This window comes from Callorhinus ursinus, unplaced genomic scaffold (genome assembly GCF_003265705.2).
Source record: "Callorhinus ursinus isolate GAN/ISIS: 27379988/994484 unplaced genomic scaffold, GSC_fseal_2.0 scaffold65, whole genome shotgun sequence".
NCBI lineage: Eukaryota > Metazoa > Chordata > Mammalia > Carnivora > Otariidae > Callorhinus > Callorhinus ursinus.
The window spans coordinates 3323689-3343114 of record NW_027397127.1 but is presented as its reverse complement, the minus strand read 5'-3'; the positions used below and the strand labels follow the sequence as shown (position 1 = coordinate 3343114).

At 44.1% G+C, this 19426-nt stretch overlaps 1 protein-coding gene across 1 annotated transcript in view; it reads right to left on the bottom strand.

Moving 5' to 3' along the window:
* Positions 1 to 19426, bottom strand: part of TRPC5 (transient receptor potential cation channel subfamily C member 5) — a 255909-nt gene that overhangs the window by 8913 nt on the left and 227570 nt on the right. Inside the window, exon 8 of the mRNA XM_025853732.2 lies at positions 17540 to 17735. Within this exon, the coding sequence (XP_025709517.1) occupies positions 17540 to 17735 (196 nt within the window). The remainder of the gene's footprint in view (positions 1 to 17539; positions 17736 to 19426) is intronic.

Below are 19426 nucleotides of genomic sequence, written 5' to 3'. Positions count from 1 at the left end.
CAGTGGCATAATAAAACTGTCCATTCACATATACTTACTGATATGAAAAGATTTCTTAAAACTTAATTTTATGAAAATATAAAAATATAGTTGATGCTGAATTTTGTTCCTGAATATTACTTAATATTCTGTGGATATAATAACTAGTTAGATGAAAAACTCTATTCACCTATATAAGCAATTCATTTCCAATAAAAATGTATTTTTATGTCTTAGTTATTTATCAAAATTTGTATTATATTTGTGTTCTTTTGAGCTGTTTTGTACTGCTAATCATGGAATCATAACTAAATTCAAAGGAAATGCTTTAACATTTATTGCCTTCTGGCCACAGGAAATAAAAAATTAAAATTTAATTTATATTTTTGTTATGAAGAACTCTTATAGCGTGATCAATAGTAATAAAATATTTAAAACAGAAATTTTATAGCATTAGGGTAAAATCCTGTGGGGATGTGAATGGAAATAAGAATGCAAGGAGAAAAGGAATGATGTAAACTTTCTGCCTTTAAAGAAGATTTTAGCCATTTAATTTTAATTTTTAAAAAAATTTATTTATTTATTTATTTATTTATTTGACAGAGAGAGAGCACAAGCAGTGGGGAGCAGGAGTGGGAGAAGCAGGCTCCTTGCTGGGGATCCCAATGCTGGTCTTGATCCCAGGACTCTGAGATCATGACCTGAGCCAAAGGCAAGATGCTTAACAGACTGAGCCACCCAGGTGCCCTGCCATTTAATTTTTAAATACATGGTTATCAGTCACAAATTGCTATGCTATTCAGATTTCATTGGATACATTTAAATGAGTGATTAGGTAGTTTTATTTTAAATGTCAATATTTATCCTATTCTAGAAATTACATCATTTGCAATGGCTAACTTAGGATGACATATTTAGATGTCAACTCAGAAACATATAAAAGGATATATAGATTTTTTTTTCCTCCAAATTCATTAGAGAGTATGCTGGTAAAGTGCCTGAATGTCCTTGATGAGACCCAGGACTAAGACAGCTTCAATATATAAATTGCATATATATATATATATATACATGCATATATATATATATATATATATATACACACATGCACACAATTATCGGTATAGTAACTATCACTGCCTTGAGAGACAATGGTGCTATAGGCAAACTGCCATGCAGAGGAGGACAGGGGTTCTTTCCACTACATTTCTGAGCCCATAACACCAGAAACAAACCTTGAATTTTCATTTTACCCTCTGATGGCTCCAAATAGCCAGTCTTTCAACCGCAGAATGTTTCTGTAGTTCTTGAAATGAAGTAGCTATTCAATAAGTATTTAAGATGAACTGACTCACATTTTCAAACTCGCCTAGATATCCTGGTATCTAGAAATGCTCTTTTCTTTCTTTTAATCCCTATGTGAGTTAAGCTTTTTGTTTGTGTTTTAAACACTAAGAAGTGATGTCCCTTTTTAAAAAAACAACAGTTGTTTAAAATGCTGAGGGAAAAAAGGCATTTGATCTCAACAAAGAATAGAGTCATACAGTGGGCCAAGTGATAAACCATAGACATCTTTGTGAGCTCAGGAGGCTTTCTGGTGTCCCTCCTTGCCCCTAGTCCATTTAGATGGAGGATACGATTTTGGCTAAGCAATTTGAAAACAGCTCAAGGACCCCCACTGCTACCATTTCCTGCCCCTAGTAGTCAGGTGAGCTCAGGTTGGGAATTTCTATGTACTAATTTAACAGAGAAGTTACTGCAAATTACTGTCTCAGTAGTGCTTTTCCATTCATTTATCATGTATTAATTCATAGTCCACCTAACCTCCATCCTTTGGTTCCCATGTTGAGCAACGAGCTACTATATTCCAGGCATTGTGCTAGGTGCTGGGTAGAGAGAGATGACTGTCCAAAAGTGGTGGTGGGAATATCACACAGCACATGATTAGCATACAGAATTAATGCCTGAAACCTGAAGATCTGGAAATAAGAGAGCACCTGGCAGGATTAAACTGTGTGAGCTGTAAAGGGATTAGTAAACATTCGTTCATACATTCACTCGCTCATCAAATATATATAGACGCTAGGTGTTGGGATTGTAGCAGTGAACAACAGGGACAAATGGATGATTTGGCGTCTAGAAATCTGTTTTATTTTCAACCCTTGATCTAATTTGAATTGCAAGATTATAGCTGTGGCTGGTGTAGTTGTATTTGTCTACAACTTCCCTGAATGTATGATGCCCAAAAGGTTTTCATGCATCTGCACAGGGCTGGCCTTTCACCTTGTGTGATGGGCAAGTCAGACATTCTTTTCCTTGCTTATTTTCAGTGTTTGGTGGTGCTGTGTTCTCCTGCTCTCTGCCCTACCCTTTCTGCTCAGCTATTACTCTTGAACATTCTCCAAAGTCAGCCCCTGGGAGGGTCCTTTGTGGTTCTTCCTGTTCCAGACTTCCCAACATTTTCAGGACTTTTGTGCTACCATAGTGTGCTTTTATTTATTTACTTTTTAATTTTTTTTAAAGATGTTATTTATTTATTTGAGAACGAGAGTGAGTGAGGGAGAGCGAGTGAGCGCATGCACAAGCACAGGGGAGGGGCAGAGGGAGACGGGAGAAGCAGACTCTCCACTGAGCAGCGAGCCCGATGCGGGACTCTATCCCAGGATCCCGGGATCGTGACCTGAGCCGAAGGCAGATGCTTAACCAACTGAGCCACCTAGGCGCCCCCATAATGTGCTTCTAATGACACATAGATTTACATATGTGTTCTAGTTCACGCGTGTGTCATGCATTGCCTTTGAGATTGTCAGGTCCTGTAGAGCAGGCCAGGGCTTCTATTTATCTCCTTTCACTGTCCCAGTGTAATGCTCTGTGGCTGTAGAACACACCCTCAAATGTTGTTGACTAGCTCAGATCCTGAACACATGGCCACAGCGAGGTCAAAGGCACATGTCTGTTCAGTTTCACATTTCTCAACAAATCCAAGCTCAAGGTTATTTGCCTTGCAATCAAACCATGAGGCCCATTTCTTACCAGCTTTTGACAAATTCTTATGCACGCTCTTCGATCTCCTGCCAGCAACCATCTTGCCTTAGCAAATTGGAAAGCTTTATAACATAATGCAAAGGGAGAGCGGCAGGCATAGACATAGCAGAGAAGAGCTAATAATAACCTTTAAGGAGAAAAGCTACTCCTAGGAGTCTTGGGCCCAGTGGCAGGCTGGTTGGAGGGTGTTTTGGGTAAGGGATATTTTGGCATTTTTTTCACATTAACTAGTAGCTGCTTGCTTCATTTGGGCAGAAGCCCCACTCTGTTTCCCTATGAGGGGAAGGCAACACACCCCAAACTGAAGCGAGAGAATTCACTTCCCTGGCATTTCGAGGGACGCTGACCCCACTTGGAGTGCTTTCTTCACCGGGTAGAATTCAGGGCACGCTTCTCAAAGGTTGGTGTGCATATGGGGCATTTGTTAAAAATGCAGATTTCTGGACCGCACCCAATGCTATACATTGTATTATGGTTTTGCCTCAGGGCTAAAAATGCCATTTTAAAAAGATGTGAGCATTTAAAATATATCATGGTTTTTGTAACTCCATTTTTGTTTGAATTCAGTTAAAAAAAATATACAGGAATCTTCAGAATATGGAAGTAGTCCAGGTCTCTTGGAAGCCCTGAAGTAGAGAACGTCCCCGCAGTGAGTATCGCCATTCCCCTCCACGCCCTGACCTCCGGGCTTACTGCGCGTGTGTGGTGGTCTAGCGGGGCGTCAGTTCCCCAGCTCTAAAGAATCAGCAGTCCTCCTCTCTTCCCCAAGGTGGCTGGCTGGTTATGCTTAAGGAAAATCTGTGTCCTAAGATGGCCTACCGAGCCAGTGAGAGAGTCCCAGCCCCTGCCCCAGGGCTCTTCCAGGTTCGTCTCCCTGCTCTGCTTCCTGCGCGCACCAGTCCTGGTTCCTCTCCCTGCCCTGCTTCACGCACGCATCGAAAAGTGCCCAGTATGCGGAAGTAGATGTGTATAAATTGCCCCCTTTGTGCTCGGGGCTCAGACTTTTGGAGACCACTCTCCTCTGAGCCCGCCAGTGTTAAATAAACCTCCTATCCTCCAAGATCTCCGGGTGTCGCTTGGTTCTTCCGTCGGGCGATCCAGTCCAGGTTCCGTAACAGAATGTCCTGTTCCCATCATTCTGGGGCCTGCTGCGAGTGACTTTGAGATTGGTTTATCTACTTCAGAGCCTTCGTAGCAACCTCAGTTCAAGGGCACAAGCTCAGCTGCAAAACGTCAGGGTACAAAAGCCAGTCCTTCCTCCAGTGCCAACTCCCCACCCAGTCGTCCCCAGCATCCCTCGCACCCTAGTACTGATGCCCCCTCAATAGTCCAGTTAACCCTTCTCAGACTGCAAGAGCCCCCTCGTTGGGTGTTACAAACAGGTCCTTCTCCCGACTGAACATACGCAGTTGTCTAGTGGGCGGCCGTTGTGTCTGTCCCTCCTCGCCCCTCCCTCACCCCCTCCCCAGGTGGGAAACAGCTGCGAATCCCGCTCTGCGATTGCTAAATGGTTGGAATTACTGCTCTGACCACTCAGGGGCTTGGTGTGTGTTACCCTTTTACTGGTTACCCAGCTGAGATCAAGAGTCAGATGCTCAACCAACTGAGCCACCCAGACACTCCAGTGTAGGTAAGTTTTGGTTGAGGAATAGCACCTTACAAGCCTTTGGGTAATCTAAACCATGTAGATCATATGGAAACAAACCATGTTACTTTCTCTAGGCATCCCGTTTATCACTGCAAAAAAGAACTTGTGATATCTCCAGTGGTCCTCAAAGAAAATAAGCTCTAACTGGACTCTCAGATCCTACTGAGCCCCGTTGCTGGAAGAATTGTCCCTCCCTACGTCCTGACAAGGGGGTGCTGGCTGTCATGGCACCGGGGCTCTCTTAGTGCTTTCTGGAGCCACAGTCTTCTCTACGCAAGTGCCTTCTGGCCATTTTCAAACACAGTGGGCCAGGAAATAAAATGCCAAGTGTTTCACCTTTAGCTTGCCCCTGGGAAAGGGACATCAGACAGCCAGAACTTGCCGCTTGTCTCGAGCTACATTTCTATGGCAATGGTGGAAGCATCCCACCCCCAGGATCCCAGATGCTTAACCGACTGAGACACCCAGGCACCCTTAGGACACAAGCTCTTAACTACTAAGGTGCTAAGGTGTACTGTCTCTTTGGGAAGTGCTCCACGAGTGGGATTTTGCAACAAGCAGCAAGTTTACTCCTGTGTGTCAGAAAAGGTACCTGCAAAAAGTGCAGAGACAGAGCCTGCTGAGCAGACTCTGAGATTTATGAAAACAGATTCCACTGCACACTTGGCCAGGCTTCTGTCGGCCCAGGTTTCTTTTCCACTTGTTTCCTTCAGCTTTTTCTGCTTCTGAAGAGACCTTTGCAGGCCTCTTGCATTTGGCCGTGTAGGTTGTACGCTGCACAATTCTGGCAGCACCATTCACAGCACACGTGGTGGTCCTGAAGCTCACTGAACTGTCTGTCCCCTTTTCTGGGGGTCTCCAGAAATGTAAATTGAAAGGAGACACAGATTGTTCTGCTTGCCTGTATCTTTCATTTGGGGAGTACAGGCACCTTTTCCTTTCAGAGGACAGAAGCCATCAGATGGTGGTGAGAGCTGTGGTTGGCTGAGTTCACCCTGCAGTTTTCAGAAATAACCAGGACTAATTCAGTCAGGCCTTCCATTTCTGAGCCTGGGCAGAAGAGAGAGGTGTGCCTGATCACGTGGGCATGGGAAAATCTACTTGTCTGTCCCCATCTGCCTCACTTATCGGGACTGTACTTTGAACTCTCTAGACCACACTTCTTTTTTTTTTTTTTTAAAGATGTTATTTAGGGGTGCCTGGGTGGCTCAGTCGGTTGGGCATCTGCCTTTGGCTCAGGTCGTGATCCCAGTGTCCTGGGATCGAGCCACACATCGGGCTCCCTGCTCAGCGGGGAGCCTGCTTCTCCCTCTCCTCCCCGCTTGTACTCTTTCTTGCTATCTCTGTCACTGTCTCAAATAAATAAATCTTAAAAAAATAAAGATGTTATTTATTTATTTGAGAGAGAGAGAATGAGTGGGGTGGGGAGGAGCAGAGGGAGAAGCAGGCCCCCTGCTGAGCAGGAAGCTGGACATGGGGCTCTATCTCAGGACTCCGGGATCATGACCTGAGCCAAAGGCAGATGCTTAACCCACTGAGCCACCCAGGTGCCCCTCCAGGGCACACTTCTATTTTCTGGATTGCTTCTTAACATCACCTGAGGAATCACTGGCCCTGCATTCACCTTGACCTAATTGCTTGCATGCGGCAGCCTCTCAAGTCCTTGTAGAAAGAATGAATTAATGAATGAACAAACTTACCATGTAGGCCCGGTCAAGTCTCAAACTTTGGAAGCCTGTTTCCTCATCCGTAACCCACAGATAATATTGCCTACACTCAAAAGTCCTGAGGAGGATCAAATAAGACAATATCTGCAAATGTGCTTTGGGAAGTATAAAGTGCTATGTTACTATAATTATGAAATCCATCATGTAGGCAGATCTCTTTTCAGTCAGATAATGCTTCCACCCATTGCCATAGAAATGTAATCTCCAAAGACCAAACACTTGCGATGGATATAAATCCGCATTATGCATTTTTTAACACAGTCGACAAACCAAAGATCAGGGATTTCCTCAAGCTTCTCCCTGTCAATCAGTGAAAAAGTATGTGTTGAGTACCTATGATGTGTCCCACATGTTACTAAGCAGCAGGGGAATATAAAGAAAACCTAAAGCAGAGCCCCTGTCTTCAGGGAGCCTCCGTCTACAAAGGTAAAAAAGAGATACATATGGAAACAACTAGAACAGCAGTAGGCAAACGATGGCCTGCAGGCCTAGTCTTGCCTGCCACTTGGTTTTGAACAGCCTGAGATCTAAGAGGGGTTGTTACATTTCTAAGTGATTGAGAAGACATCAAAAGAAGAGTAACAGTTTTTACACAAAAATTATATGAATTTCAAATTTCCATGCCCATAAATAAAGTTTTATTGGCATACAGTCATGCCCATTTGCTTATGTATTTCTACGGCTTCCTTTGTGTTATAATATCAGAATTGGATAGTGGTGACAGAGGTCTTATAGCCCACAAAGCCTAAAATATTCACTGTTTTCCTGTTTGTAGAAAAAATTTGACCAACCCCTGAACTAGAGGCCAAGGAGTTCAGCTTTGGTCAGCTTTGTCCATTGCTCCGTCTTCAGACTTTAAAATATTTTGTCACATGCATTGGGAATTCATGAATTTACTCATTTATTCAGTAGATCTTACGTGAGAGCCACCTATGTGTCAGACACCCGTATCCTGCTTAAGGATGGAGGGACTCCAGCATCAAGTATCTTGCATTAGTTTTCTTGTATGAAATGTATGCAATGAGGTATTAAGAGAAAAATCCCTGTAGCAAAATCTCCTAGAAGATTTATTGGGGGCTAGAAACTTCTTTGTACCCCCAGGAATCTTTAGGGCAAGGTCAATAGGAATTTTGGTGGAGTTAGTTGAGAGGATTCTAATTCTAATAGTTCAAACCTTCTTTAATAATGTTGATTTTCTAATGAATGAGGGGATCTAGAACACTTTCTTAACTATGGGAGCGTCCAGATATGCCACATTTAGTAAGGGCAGCTTTGAGATAAATATATTTGTCATAAAGCTTTTGTGATGAGCTCACAATTTTATAGGCCCAGGTACTTCTCTAGAAGGCCAAATCCCCAGAGGAAACTGGGAACGAGAACAGAGGAAAGAGCAGAATCCTGTGACAGAAGACAGGAGGATAAGAAAGAAATACAATGACCCTTTCTCTTCAGTTTTACTCTTAGATCTCCTCTGTTTTTCTCTTTCAAACAAAAACAAATTTACTTTGACAGCTGATGTAATGTAACTTTGCTCTCAGGCCTCGAGGGAAAGGCAGAGTAGCGCAGCAGGTTGTTACCTCCGATGCTCCTTCTGGGTATTGTGACTTCTGTGTTGTAGCTCAAGGACACCTCCTGGCCTGTGCTGTCTCTCACATGGATTTGGGCTACAACCTGGGGCTCCAATGACCACAGGAAGAGAGAGGCCTTATTAATATTAATCACTCCGAGCTCACATTTAGTTTCTAAACCTCAACTGCTCAGAAATCAAAGCTCATTTGTACCACTTAGCTTTCTAGTCAACTGACTCCTGGTGCCCAGAACAATGATAATGGGAACAAGCAGAAGCCAAGAAGAACCCCATTTCCCAACAACGACCTTTTGGCCATGAGCCTTTGACTCGTCCACAAATATGATTTGTAGCCAATGAAGAGAACATTCAGAGACCAGTCCATAGGGAGGTCAGGTCTTCCACAAGGAACAGTTCTTCCCGAGTCTCAGCTCTGAAATCATTGGAAATACAAACACGGTCATTTTTATGGACACAGATTGTCCATTGGTGGTTGTTATTTTACAGAGTGGCTGAAGGCACCTTTGGCTTCGGGGACTGTTGCACAGACCTGATGATCCTTTGCAAAGCTGCGATGATGGTGACATTTTCCTTCAGTGCCTCTAATCTCTTTTCCTTGTTGGTGTCCCTTCCGCAGTCTTCAGGTACAATTCCCTCATGGTCTGTCTCACTCGCTTGGCTCCCTATGCAAACCTGATCTCAGTAAGGGATCAGATTCATTTACACTGAGTCACAAGTGACCTCCTAACAGCTTAACACATATTTGCATGCTAACTGGCGACAGGTCTTAAGGTGAGCTATTTCTGGATGACAGCGGGAGGAGGTTTGTGAATCCTCTGAGATTTTATGCTGCATTTGATCACGTCTGCTCATATGTGCATTTCTCTTGTCCATGTTTAACAGATGATCAAAGCAATCCATGACCCAGAAAAAGTTAAAGGCAGTCTTCAAGGAAGAAAGGAAATGCAAAGAGAAATTTGAAACTGTCCCGTGATTGTAGACCCCATGAGGACAGAGGTCTGTCTGTCCTGTTCACCTGTCACCTAATGTGTCCCCAGTAACAAGAATAGTATAGTACGGTGTAGTCTCTCAATAAATATTTGTTAAATATAAATATATTTATCCATCCAAGAGATATTTATTATTAAGTGAATGGGTGAAAGAGTCCAGGACGTCAGCCAGTAGACGGACAGAGGGATTCTTGGGGCATTAAACCCTTCCTGTCTCTTGCATACTTGGTCTTGTTTGGTTTGAGTCACCCAAGAGAAGAGTCACCATGACAACTACTGATGTTCCTGCTGAACATCCAGGACAGGAGAATCTGGGATGCAGAGGGGCAGTACGGCCATCTGCCCTGTCTGGTTGCCTTTTAGCATGGGGGAAGGAAACCCCACTTCCCTTCATTGCCTTCTTCCCATCCTCCAACTCCCCCGACCTCGTCTTTGTCCGTGACCAAGATCATTACCAGGTACCAGGCATCAAAGGCTGTTGCTGCTGCCAGAAGCAGAGACTGCCGCTCAGCAGAGACCTACCAAAGGATACCTTCGGCATTTTGAGGTGAAGAGCTCCGTCCTCAGCAGATGCGGGCTCTCGGACCACTGGCTGACAAAACCATGAGTGGGCCTTGACGCAGAGAGACCGAGGAATCCATTTCTGTGTTAGACCAGCAGGGGGAAGGCCAGGCCCAGGCAAGATGCAGAGATCTGAAAAGTCAGCCTTTGGTGCCCCCTGCAGCGTCCGCAGAGAGAATGCTCCTCTTCTAGAGACTTCCCTGAAGTCCAGTCGCTTGTGAGGATATACTTTCAAGAGAGCCTTTTGGCCCCGCAAGAGCTCTCTGGGAAGCGACAGCATGAGAGGCTGATCCCAAGGCAGGATGTGTAAGTTGAATATGAGGAATTCTTGTCATGCAAATGAACTTGAGAGAGCTGAACTTTTTACCCTTTGTGGGTGTGATTATCTCAGGTGGGTTGTGTGAATGTTCATTGAGGAGGCTGGCAGTATTCAGGGCAGAGCTAAGAAGAAACTGGAAGCCTGAAGTGCGCACAGGCACACTGAAGGAGAAAAAGAGAGCCAGCGTCTGTGTGTGTGTGTGTGTGTGTGTGTGTGTGTGTGTTGGGGGGGAGGGGGCAGGGAATCTCAGGGAAATGGAAGACACTTAATCTCTAGAACCAAGGGAAAGACTCCTTAGAGGATAGTCCTCTGGTTAGAAGTCAGGGGACAGTTCGAGTCAGTGAATCAAGTAGGATAAAGCTGAGGGAGTCCAAGGTTGGGTGTAGGGTGGGGTGGGGGGTGTGCATCCAGGTCTGGGGAGTTGGAATGCAGGCAGGGAAAGGGGTGGGTATAGTATTGTGATTACTTTGGATTAGATACACCTGCCAGTGCCCTTGGGTAAGTCACTTTGAGCTCTGTGCCTCAGTTTCCTCGCCTATCAAATTGAATTAATAATAGTACCTGCCTCACAAGGTTGTTGTAAAAATTTAATGAGAAGATATGTATGAAAAGTGCTTTGTATTGTGTCTGGCATATAATAAGTGCTCCATAAATGGTAGTTATTGATGGGAGTTATAATGATAATAGACTGAAAACAGTTGAATGCCTATCAGATGAATAAAGGCTGTCTGTACGCTAGATAGGCACTGCATGCTTATTACTGACTTCTCTAAGCCTTAGGGGACTGAGAAAGAGCTTAGCTCGGGCCTAGAGGTGGAGGCAAAGGGCTTGTCCAAGGTAAGGTCCACGTAAGGCAAGGCAGTTAGCCCAGGGTGCTACGCTGAGCCAGGTGGACAGCAGTATAAAGACACAGAATGGGGATGTGACAAGCCATAAGAGCAGGCCTCATCTTTTAAAATTATTTTTCTAAAGGCAGGCTCTGAACTCAGCCAGCTCCTAGAGATATGATTCCCCTACATGCTTCTCTTCATTGCTGGGGCATGTTCCCTATCGGCACAGGGAGGGCATTATTCCCATTTGAAGATATTTTCTTTTACTTTTCTTTTAAAAGATGTTATTTATTTATTTGAGAGAGAGAGAGCACAAGCAGGGGGAGCGGCACGAAGGAGAGGGAGAAGCAGGCTCCCCGCTGAGCTGAGAGCCCGATCTGGGGCTCGATCCCAGGACCCCGGGATCATGACCTAGGCTGAAGGCAGACACTTAACCGACTGAGCCACCCAGGTGCCCCCCATTTGAAGATATTTCCATGGGAAATCAAAGAGGAGGCAGAAAAGAATGAGGCCATCTCCTATACCCTTGTTGCCTTCAAACAACACCAGGCTGATCCTTGCTGATGTGCAAACTATTTCCCTGCCAGAAATGAGATCTGAAAGCTATCCCCCCTTTTCTGTCTTTCCATATTTGACCTTCAAGTCTCAGCCCCATCTGTCCTTAATAAACCAATGCCACAAAAACCTAATCAGAGACATACGGATGGGTTGGGGGTACAGCCAGACAAATGGAAATCACTCTAGGTCTTTCAAGCAGCAAATTTAAAACAGGGATTAGTATGTTGATGATGGAAGAGATAAGAAGCCAAACAGGACAGTGAGACAGCTCAGAGAATTTTCAACTGAGCAACAACAGGGAGCCCCTCTTATCCCTAGAGTTGGAGGGACAACTGGAAGAGGTGGTGAGTGGTGTTACCAGAGCCAGCAACGGCCCAGTAAACCCTCCTCATGCTTCGAATCTCTGACATCTTCTTTCGTTACCAGCTGGAGAAAACTCTGCTTTTACAGGACGTATGTGATTAGATTAGGCCCATCTGGATAATCTCCCTGATTAGTAACCTTAATTACATCTGTAAAATCTCTTTTGCTACGTATGCAATGTAATCACAAACGTGCCATCTAATCATATTCACAGTCCTGACGATTAGGGTGGGAAATCTTAGGGGAGCATTTTAGGATTCTGCCTGCCACGATGACATTCAGACTGTTTAATAAACCGACCAATCAGGGACGCCTGGGTGGCTCAGTCTGTTAAGCATCTGCCTTCGGCTCGGGTCATGATCCCAGGGTCCTGGGATTGGGTCCCATGTCGGGCTCCTTGCCCAGCGGGGAGCCTGCTTCTGCCTCTCCCCCGCCCTGCTTGTGCACACACACACTCTCTCTCTTTCTCCAATCAATAAATAATTAATTAAAAACAAAGAAACTAACCAATCTGAATGTACGCCAGCAATAGCACTGGAACAGAGGCGTGCAAAATACCTGCTGTTGCAGGCATCACCTTTCACCCGCTGAATTGTGAGGTGATCTAGGGGCATCCCAGAGGGAACAGCTGGAGTGGCAGCTATTTACCAACTGGTATGGAAATATTTCAATGTCTTCACAACTGGGTGCCGTATCAGTGCATAGCAGTTGGTTATCTGCCTTGTTAGTGGGTTACGAATCATGGGTGTAGTGTGCGAGCTGTCTTCTTCTCTGTGCTTTGGAGGTCTGAGGTTGGTCTTGGGTGACTGGGGGTGGGCAGGAAGACCACCTCCCCCCCTCCCTTGGCATTCCCGGGTGTGCGGTGGCCCCTTCCGGCCTTGTTTACTGTTTTTGCAGTGCTGGGATTGTTTTGATGAATGTCTTCATGGGCATAGCTGTCTTTTGCAGTTGGAGACTTCATCCATTATCTGAGCCTCCAAATGCTGCCACCCCAGGGGAGATAATCAATTCTGTGTATTTGGGCTCTCCCCAAGCCTTGCAGCAGATGTGGCTCAGTGAGGCAAGTGCTATTTACTTAATCTCAGCTTTAGAGTGAACACTCCACAGTAGCCAGAGAAGCAGGGTTCTTAGTAACTTGCTGCACGAGGCTATATCACACAGATCAGTATAAGCCCCATGTTTTGTGAGGACCCGTCTCAGGCAAAAGAGATGCCCCTTGTAGGTGAGTCGGACGTAGGAATAGATCCTAAGGTAAATGAATGTTGTGGGGCTGGTCTGTCTCTCCCACCTCATATTTTCATAAGGGTAAATTTGATGAAAATGGTATCAAGGGCAGCTTCACTTGATGGAACTGGGAGCATACACATGAGGAGCAGCAGTGACAAGGTGGATGTGTTGAAAGAAGTGTCACAGAGAGAAATAAGCAGCTTGAGAGAGAGAAAAGGGTAAAGGGAGAAGGGAAATCGATGCTAATCACAAATAATAATAATATAAAATATGGCCAGCTTCACCTGATGATGCTGGCTGGGACCACAGAGCACACGCCTGGAGTGATCCTTGCTTCCCCATATCTTGAAGCTGACTATCTATGACCGCAGTGGAGCCTCCTCTGGCACAGAAATATGAATTTCTCAAGAGCCATATCTCTACTCCACCAGCAGCTCTGCATCCTGGGCAGAGCATCGAGAAAGAGCTTGACCTTTCAAGGGACTGCTCTTACCTGGTGTTCCTGAGCCCTGTCTTAGGATGTACACTAAACATATTCCCAGTAAAGCATGTCAACAACTGAGTCTCCACTTAGACTGAGTCAGCCTGTTGATACCTTTTGAAGTAGGAGAGATTTATCCTCAGTGGCTTCCCTTCCTATGACCTTTCCTCCACGTCAGGGCCCTTCTAAAAACTACATTGACTTACAGAAGTGGAGATGTGGCGAGTGGAATCAAATCTACTCGCTGGTCTTTACTGCTCAGACAGATCCAGATAGTTTTGGAATCTGGTTGCCCAATATCAGGACCTCACTGGATCCAGTTCCAAATGATAAAGACACATAAACAGAAGATTATTTCCATCCTTCCTACCAAATGTCACTGAGCTCAGTCGGAGACACCACAGCCCTGTATTAGGTGACAAGAAAATCTCTTTGTTTTCCACTGCCATTAGGAGCAATCAGCTGCAAGACACTCAGGGAGAAAATGACAAGTGCCTCAGCATGAATATTGCCATCTTTGGCAAGGTAAGGGGATGCTAGGCCTAGCGGTGGAAAAATAACCCCCTGAGATTTTAGGTCTGTCCCCTTTATACAGACAGACTTGGAGTGAGCATAGATCATTCCAGAATTCTTGGCCTGGTTGGGTTCGAACTATTGAGAGAGAGAAGTATAAAATTGAGTGATATTCCATTTCAAAAGCAGCAGATGGACAACATTTCAGAGCTAGAAGAGACCTTGCAAGCTTAGCCTTGTTCATCTAGACATCCAGACTCACAGGATGTCAGAGCCGGCAGGGATATTAAAGACCACTGCATCGGACATGGCCGACAGGTGCAGGAAAAATTGCTCAGCATCAGGAATCATCAGAGAAATGTAAGGCAAAACTACCAGGAGCTATCATGTCACAAGTGTTAGAGAACAGCTATTATCAAAAAGATAAGAGGTAACAACAAATAATCCAATCAAGAAATGGGCAGAAGACATGAACAGACATTTCTGCAAAGAAGACATCCAAATGGCCAACAGACACATGAAAAAGTGCTCAACATCGCTCAGCCTCTGGGAAATGCAAATCAGAACCTCAATGAGATACCACCTCACACCAGTCAGAATGGCTAAAATGAACAAGTCAGGAAACGACAGATGTTGGCGGGGATGTGGAGAAAGGGGAACCCTCCTACGCTGTTGGTGGGAATGCAAGCTGGTGCAGCCACTCTGGAAAACAGTATGGAGGTTCCTCAAACAGTTGAAAATAGAGCTACCATACGACCCAGCAATTGCACTACTGGGTATTTACCCCAAAGATACAAATGTAGGGATCTGAAGGGGTACGTGCACCCTGATGTTTATAGCAGCAATGTCCACAATAGCCAAACTATGGAAAGAGCCAAGATGTCCATCGACAGACGAATGGATAAAGAAGATGTGGTAAATACATACAATGGAATATTATGCAGCCATCAAAAGGAATGAGATCTTGCCATTTGCAATGACGTGGTTGGAACTGGAGGGTGTTATGCTGAGCGAAATAAGTCAATCAGAGAAAGACAAGTATCATATGATCTCACTGATATGAGGAATTTGAGAAACAAGACAGAGGATCATAGGGGAAGGGAGGGAGAAATGAAACAGGACAAAACCAGAGAGGGAGACAAACCATAAGAGACTCTTAATCTCAGGACACAAACTGAGGGTTGCTGGAACGGAGGGGGGGGGGGGGGGAGGGGGTGGCTGGGTGATGGACATTGGGGAGGGTATGTGCTATGGTAAGTGCCGTGAATTGTGTAAGACCGATGAAGCATAGACCTGTACCCCTGAAACAAATAATACATTATATGTTAATAAAAAAATAAATAAAAAATAAAATGAAAATAAAAAAAAAGATAAGAGGTAACAAGTGTGGTGCAAATGTGAAGAAAAGGGAACCCCGGTGCACTGTTGGTGGGAATGCAAACTGGTGCAGCCACTATAGAAAACAGTATGGAGGGTCCTCAAAACAATTAGAAATAGAACTACTCTATGTTCCAGCGATCCCACTTCTAGGTGTATAGCCAAAGAAGAGGCAACCATCATCTTGAAGAAATATCTGCACTCCCGCGTCCACTGTGGCATTGTTCACAAGAGACCAGACATGGAAACAACCTAACTGTCCCTTGACAGACAAATGGAAAAAGAAAATATGGTGTGTATATCTACAACAGAATATTCCTCAACCATGAGAAAGAAGGCAATCCTGGATGGATGCAACTGGAGGGCATTATACTAAGACAAATAAGTCAGGCAGAAGAAGGCCAGTATTGTCCGATCTCAGTTATATGTGGAATCTAAAAGAGTCAAATACAGAGAGACAGAGAGTAGAAGGGAGCTTGCCAGGGGCTGAGGGTTGGGGGAAATGGGGAATATTTGTCAAAGGGTACAAATGTACAGTTAGAAGTTGAGTAAGTTCTGGGGATGTCATGTCCAGCGTAGTGACTCCAGTTCACAATATTATATTGTATACTTGAAAGTTGCTAAGAAAGTTGCTATCTTAAATGTTCTCATCAAGATGGTCATTTATGTGAGGTGATGGATGTGTTCACTAACCTTATTATGATAAACATTTTGCAATATATCTGTGTATCAAATCATCACGTTGTACACCTTAAACTTACCCAATGCTATATGTCAATTATATCTCAATAAAGACCATCCATTTCAACCCTCTTACTTCTTGGATGAAGAAACTGAGGCCTACAAAGGGAAAGTAAGTTACTCAAGGTCACAGTTATAAATGACAGGACTGGGACTAGGGTCCCTGGTCTTCTAACTCCTAATATATTTTTTCACTCTACGCCTCCACCTAAGTACCTAAGATCTAAACCATCCTAATGGATACTTTTATATTCTGATTTCTTTAAAATGTCCAGTGAGAGAAATTCTACAAACCCACCTAGGAGAATATATCTCATTGCTATTTATGGTTAGGAAATTTCTCCTAATAGATAACGCAAAAGACTCCTGCTGCAACATAAGCCCATTCCTCTTTGGTCTGTCCTTAACTGAAACGGATCACAGAGGGGCGCCTGAGTGGCTTAGTCGCTTAGTTAAGCATCTGCTTTCGGCTCAGGTCATGATCCCAGGATCCTGGGATGGAGCCCCATGTCGGGCTCCCTGCTCAGCTGGGGAGTCTACTTCTCCCTTTGCCTCTCCCTCTGACCCTGCTCATGTGCTCTCTCTCACTTACTTTCTCTCTCAAATAAATAAATGAAATCTTAAAAAAAAAAAAAGAAACGGATCACAGATGGTCACTATCACCAGGAATATTCTCGAAATATGGACAATATGTGTGTGTATATCTATGTGTGTAAAAATGTGTGTATATTTATGTATATATTTATATGTATACTTTTATTTATATAACCAATAATTTAAGCTGCTTCTCTGTAGGCTAAATGATTCCTCAGTGGCAGACAAAATCTGAGAAATAACATCAATGAAGGAAGACAAGAGTCAGGTCTTTTCATCTGTCTTCTGTGCTATAGCAAAAACTTTCAGCAACAGATAGACCCATGGGGGTGATCTAGCATCTTAATATGAACGAAGCATCCAAATCCACTGACACCCAACTAAACAGGACCTCAGATACCCAAAACTCCTTTGCTAATACTCCATTTCTAAATATGATAGGCAGATCATAAGAAAATACGCTAAGGTTAGATATTTACTTTGGCATCAAAAACCAGGGCAGGACCTGGACCAATCCCCTGTCCTAAACCTTCACCATTTCTCGTTTAGGGTAATATTGCTGATCCAAATGGTAGCATGATGGTCAAAAAAAGATTCAGTGATTGACTCTACCAAAGAGTGTCTCACAGTGGAGTGTAATTACTCATGTATCAAAAAGTAGTCACTCTCTGTCTGAATCCATTTGGCTATAACTTGTCACTCCAAACTGTGCTCATACTTCCCAAGCTCTCCTTCCTAAGGCAAGAAAATGGATTCAGAGTTTTAAGGCTACCAGAAAGTCTTATTAACTAGAACGTCCTCTTCTAGATTACTGAGATTCAATGGACTCAGAGTCCAAATCGAGTTGCCTTAGAGAGAAATAATTCACTCTAACAACTGGGAGAGCTAATGGAAAATACTTGATGCCGACACACTGCTTCATTGAGCTTCCAGTGGGCTCCAGGCCAACGTGACCACTCCTGAAATGAAGTAATCACCTTGTCAAGCAAAGCTACTCACGGCAATGAGCTGGTAGGAGTTGTTCATCATGGCAATCAGCATGTTCAGCAGCACAACTAGGGAGATGACGTTGTATGTCCCAAACATGGTAGCTCCCACGAACTCTGTGAACTCATGTCTGGCTTTCACATTGGTAACATAGAGATTTAAAAGGCCGAAGACAGACCAGAAGAGAGACTGGAGGGTCTCGAAGAGCCTGAAAGAGGTCGAAGAGCAGGTTAGTTAATACTCTAGGAAGGGCAAGAAAAAGAGACAGAAAATGTGAAGGGATCTGCTTAATAAGGGGCCTGTCAGATTTACGTCCCAACAGGGAGACTATGATGTCCCATGATTTTGGTCTCTTTCCCCACACAAACCAATCAGGTGGGCTCATTTGTCTGTTACCGCTTCTGTCTCTTAGGCTTTCCCCTTCCGCCTGGAATACCTTCTCTCTCTTCTCAGTCTACACAGAGCCTATGCTTTTCTTTTTTCTTTTTTAAAGATTTCATTTATTTATTTGTCAGAGAGACAGAGAGCGAGCACAAGCAGGGGGAGCGGCAGGCAGAGGGAGAAGCAGGCTCACCGCTGAGCAAGGAGTCCTACACGGGACTCGATCCCAGGACCCCGGGATCATGACCTGAGCCGAAGGCAGATGTTTAACCGACTGAGCCACCCAGGTGTCCTGAGCCTATGCTTTTCTAAGAGTTATTTCCAGGGCTCCTTCCCTTGCCAAACTTTCTCTTTCATCTTGAGACCATGTGATTTATCACCTTTCTAATTACAGAATGGCAGTAAATGAGTAGTTAAGAATATGGTGCTTGGGTTAGAAATCTCAGCTCTGTCATTTGCTAGCCGAGTGAATGTGAACAAGTTACCATTTCTCATACTTCTTTTGTGGTTCTGACAGGGCCCAGTGGAGTGCTAAGCTCAGTGGAGGAGCTTAGAGATCCTTGAATTAACACATTGTGTAGATTATTTTAAATGATATGTCAACTAATAATCACCGAGAACTTACTATATATAAACATGTTAAGCACTTTTCCATACATGATCATTATTATCCTTATAAAAACTTTATTGTTATGGCTGAGGAAGCAGAGATCAGAGGTCACTCAGCTCTAAGTGCTGAGCCAGAATTCAAAATCCAAATCCATCTCACCTTCTCAAACCACTGCATTATTTTATATTAGATGACTTCACAAATTATTGTTTCCTCTCCTAGTCTCCAAATATGTAACTTTGCAATATGTTTTCAGTGTCTAGGGTTTCTTTGGCCTCATATTCAGAAGTCTGTGAGGTAGCAATAAAAGGCAGCCGGCTCCGGGTTGCAGAAATCAACCATTTCTCAAGCACACAGATGAGGGGCAGAACATAAGAAATGTTACTTTAAGATTAGATGCCCTTTTTCTATTGCTCAAAATATGTTGTTTTTATGTTTTTAAAGATTTATTTATTTTTAGAGAAAGAGCATGAGCAGGGGGAGGGGCAGAGGAAGAAAGAGAGAGAGAGAGAGAGAGAGAGAGAGAGAGAGAGAGAGAAGCAGACTCCCTGCTGAGCACGGAGCCCCGATGCGGGGCTTGATCTCACAACCCTGAGATCATGACCTGAGCCGAAATTAAGAGTCAGATGCCCAATTGACTGAACCACCCAGGTGCCCCCCAAGTATGTTGTTTTTAGGGTGCAATACATTCTGAGAGGCTTAGAGATCTGTTCTTGGGTTCATTTAGGGGGTATTTGGGAAATGTTTTAGAGATTCCCTCTACCTGGGTGTGATCTTCCCCCATATCTTTGCATGACCATCTCTTTAACATAACTGGAGTCTCAGCTCAAATGTCACTTCCTCAGAGAAGCTTTCCTTGGTCACTCTACCAAAAGTAGCTCCACCAGTTTTTTCTTTTTTTTTTTTTT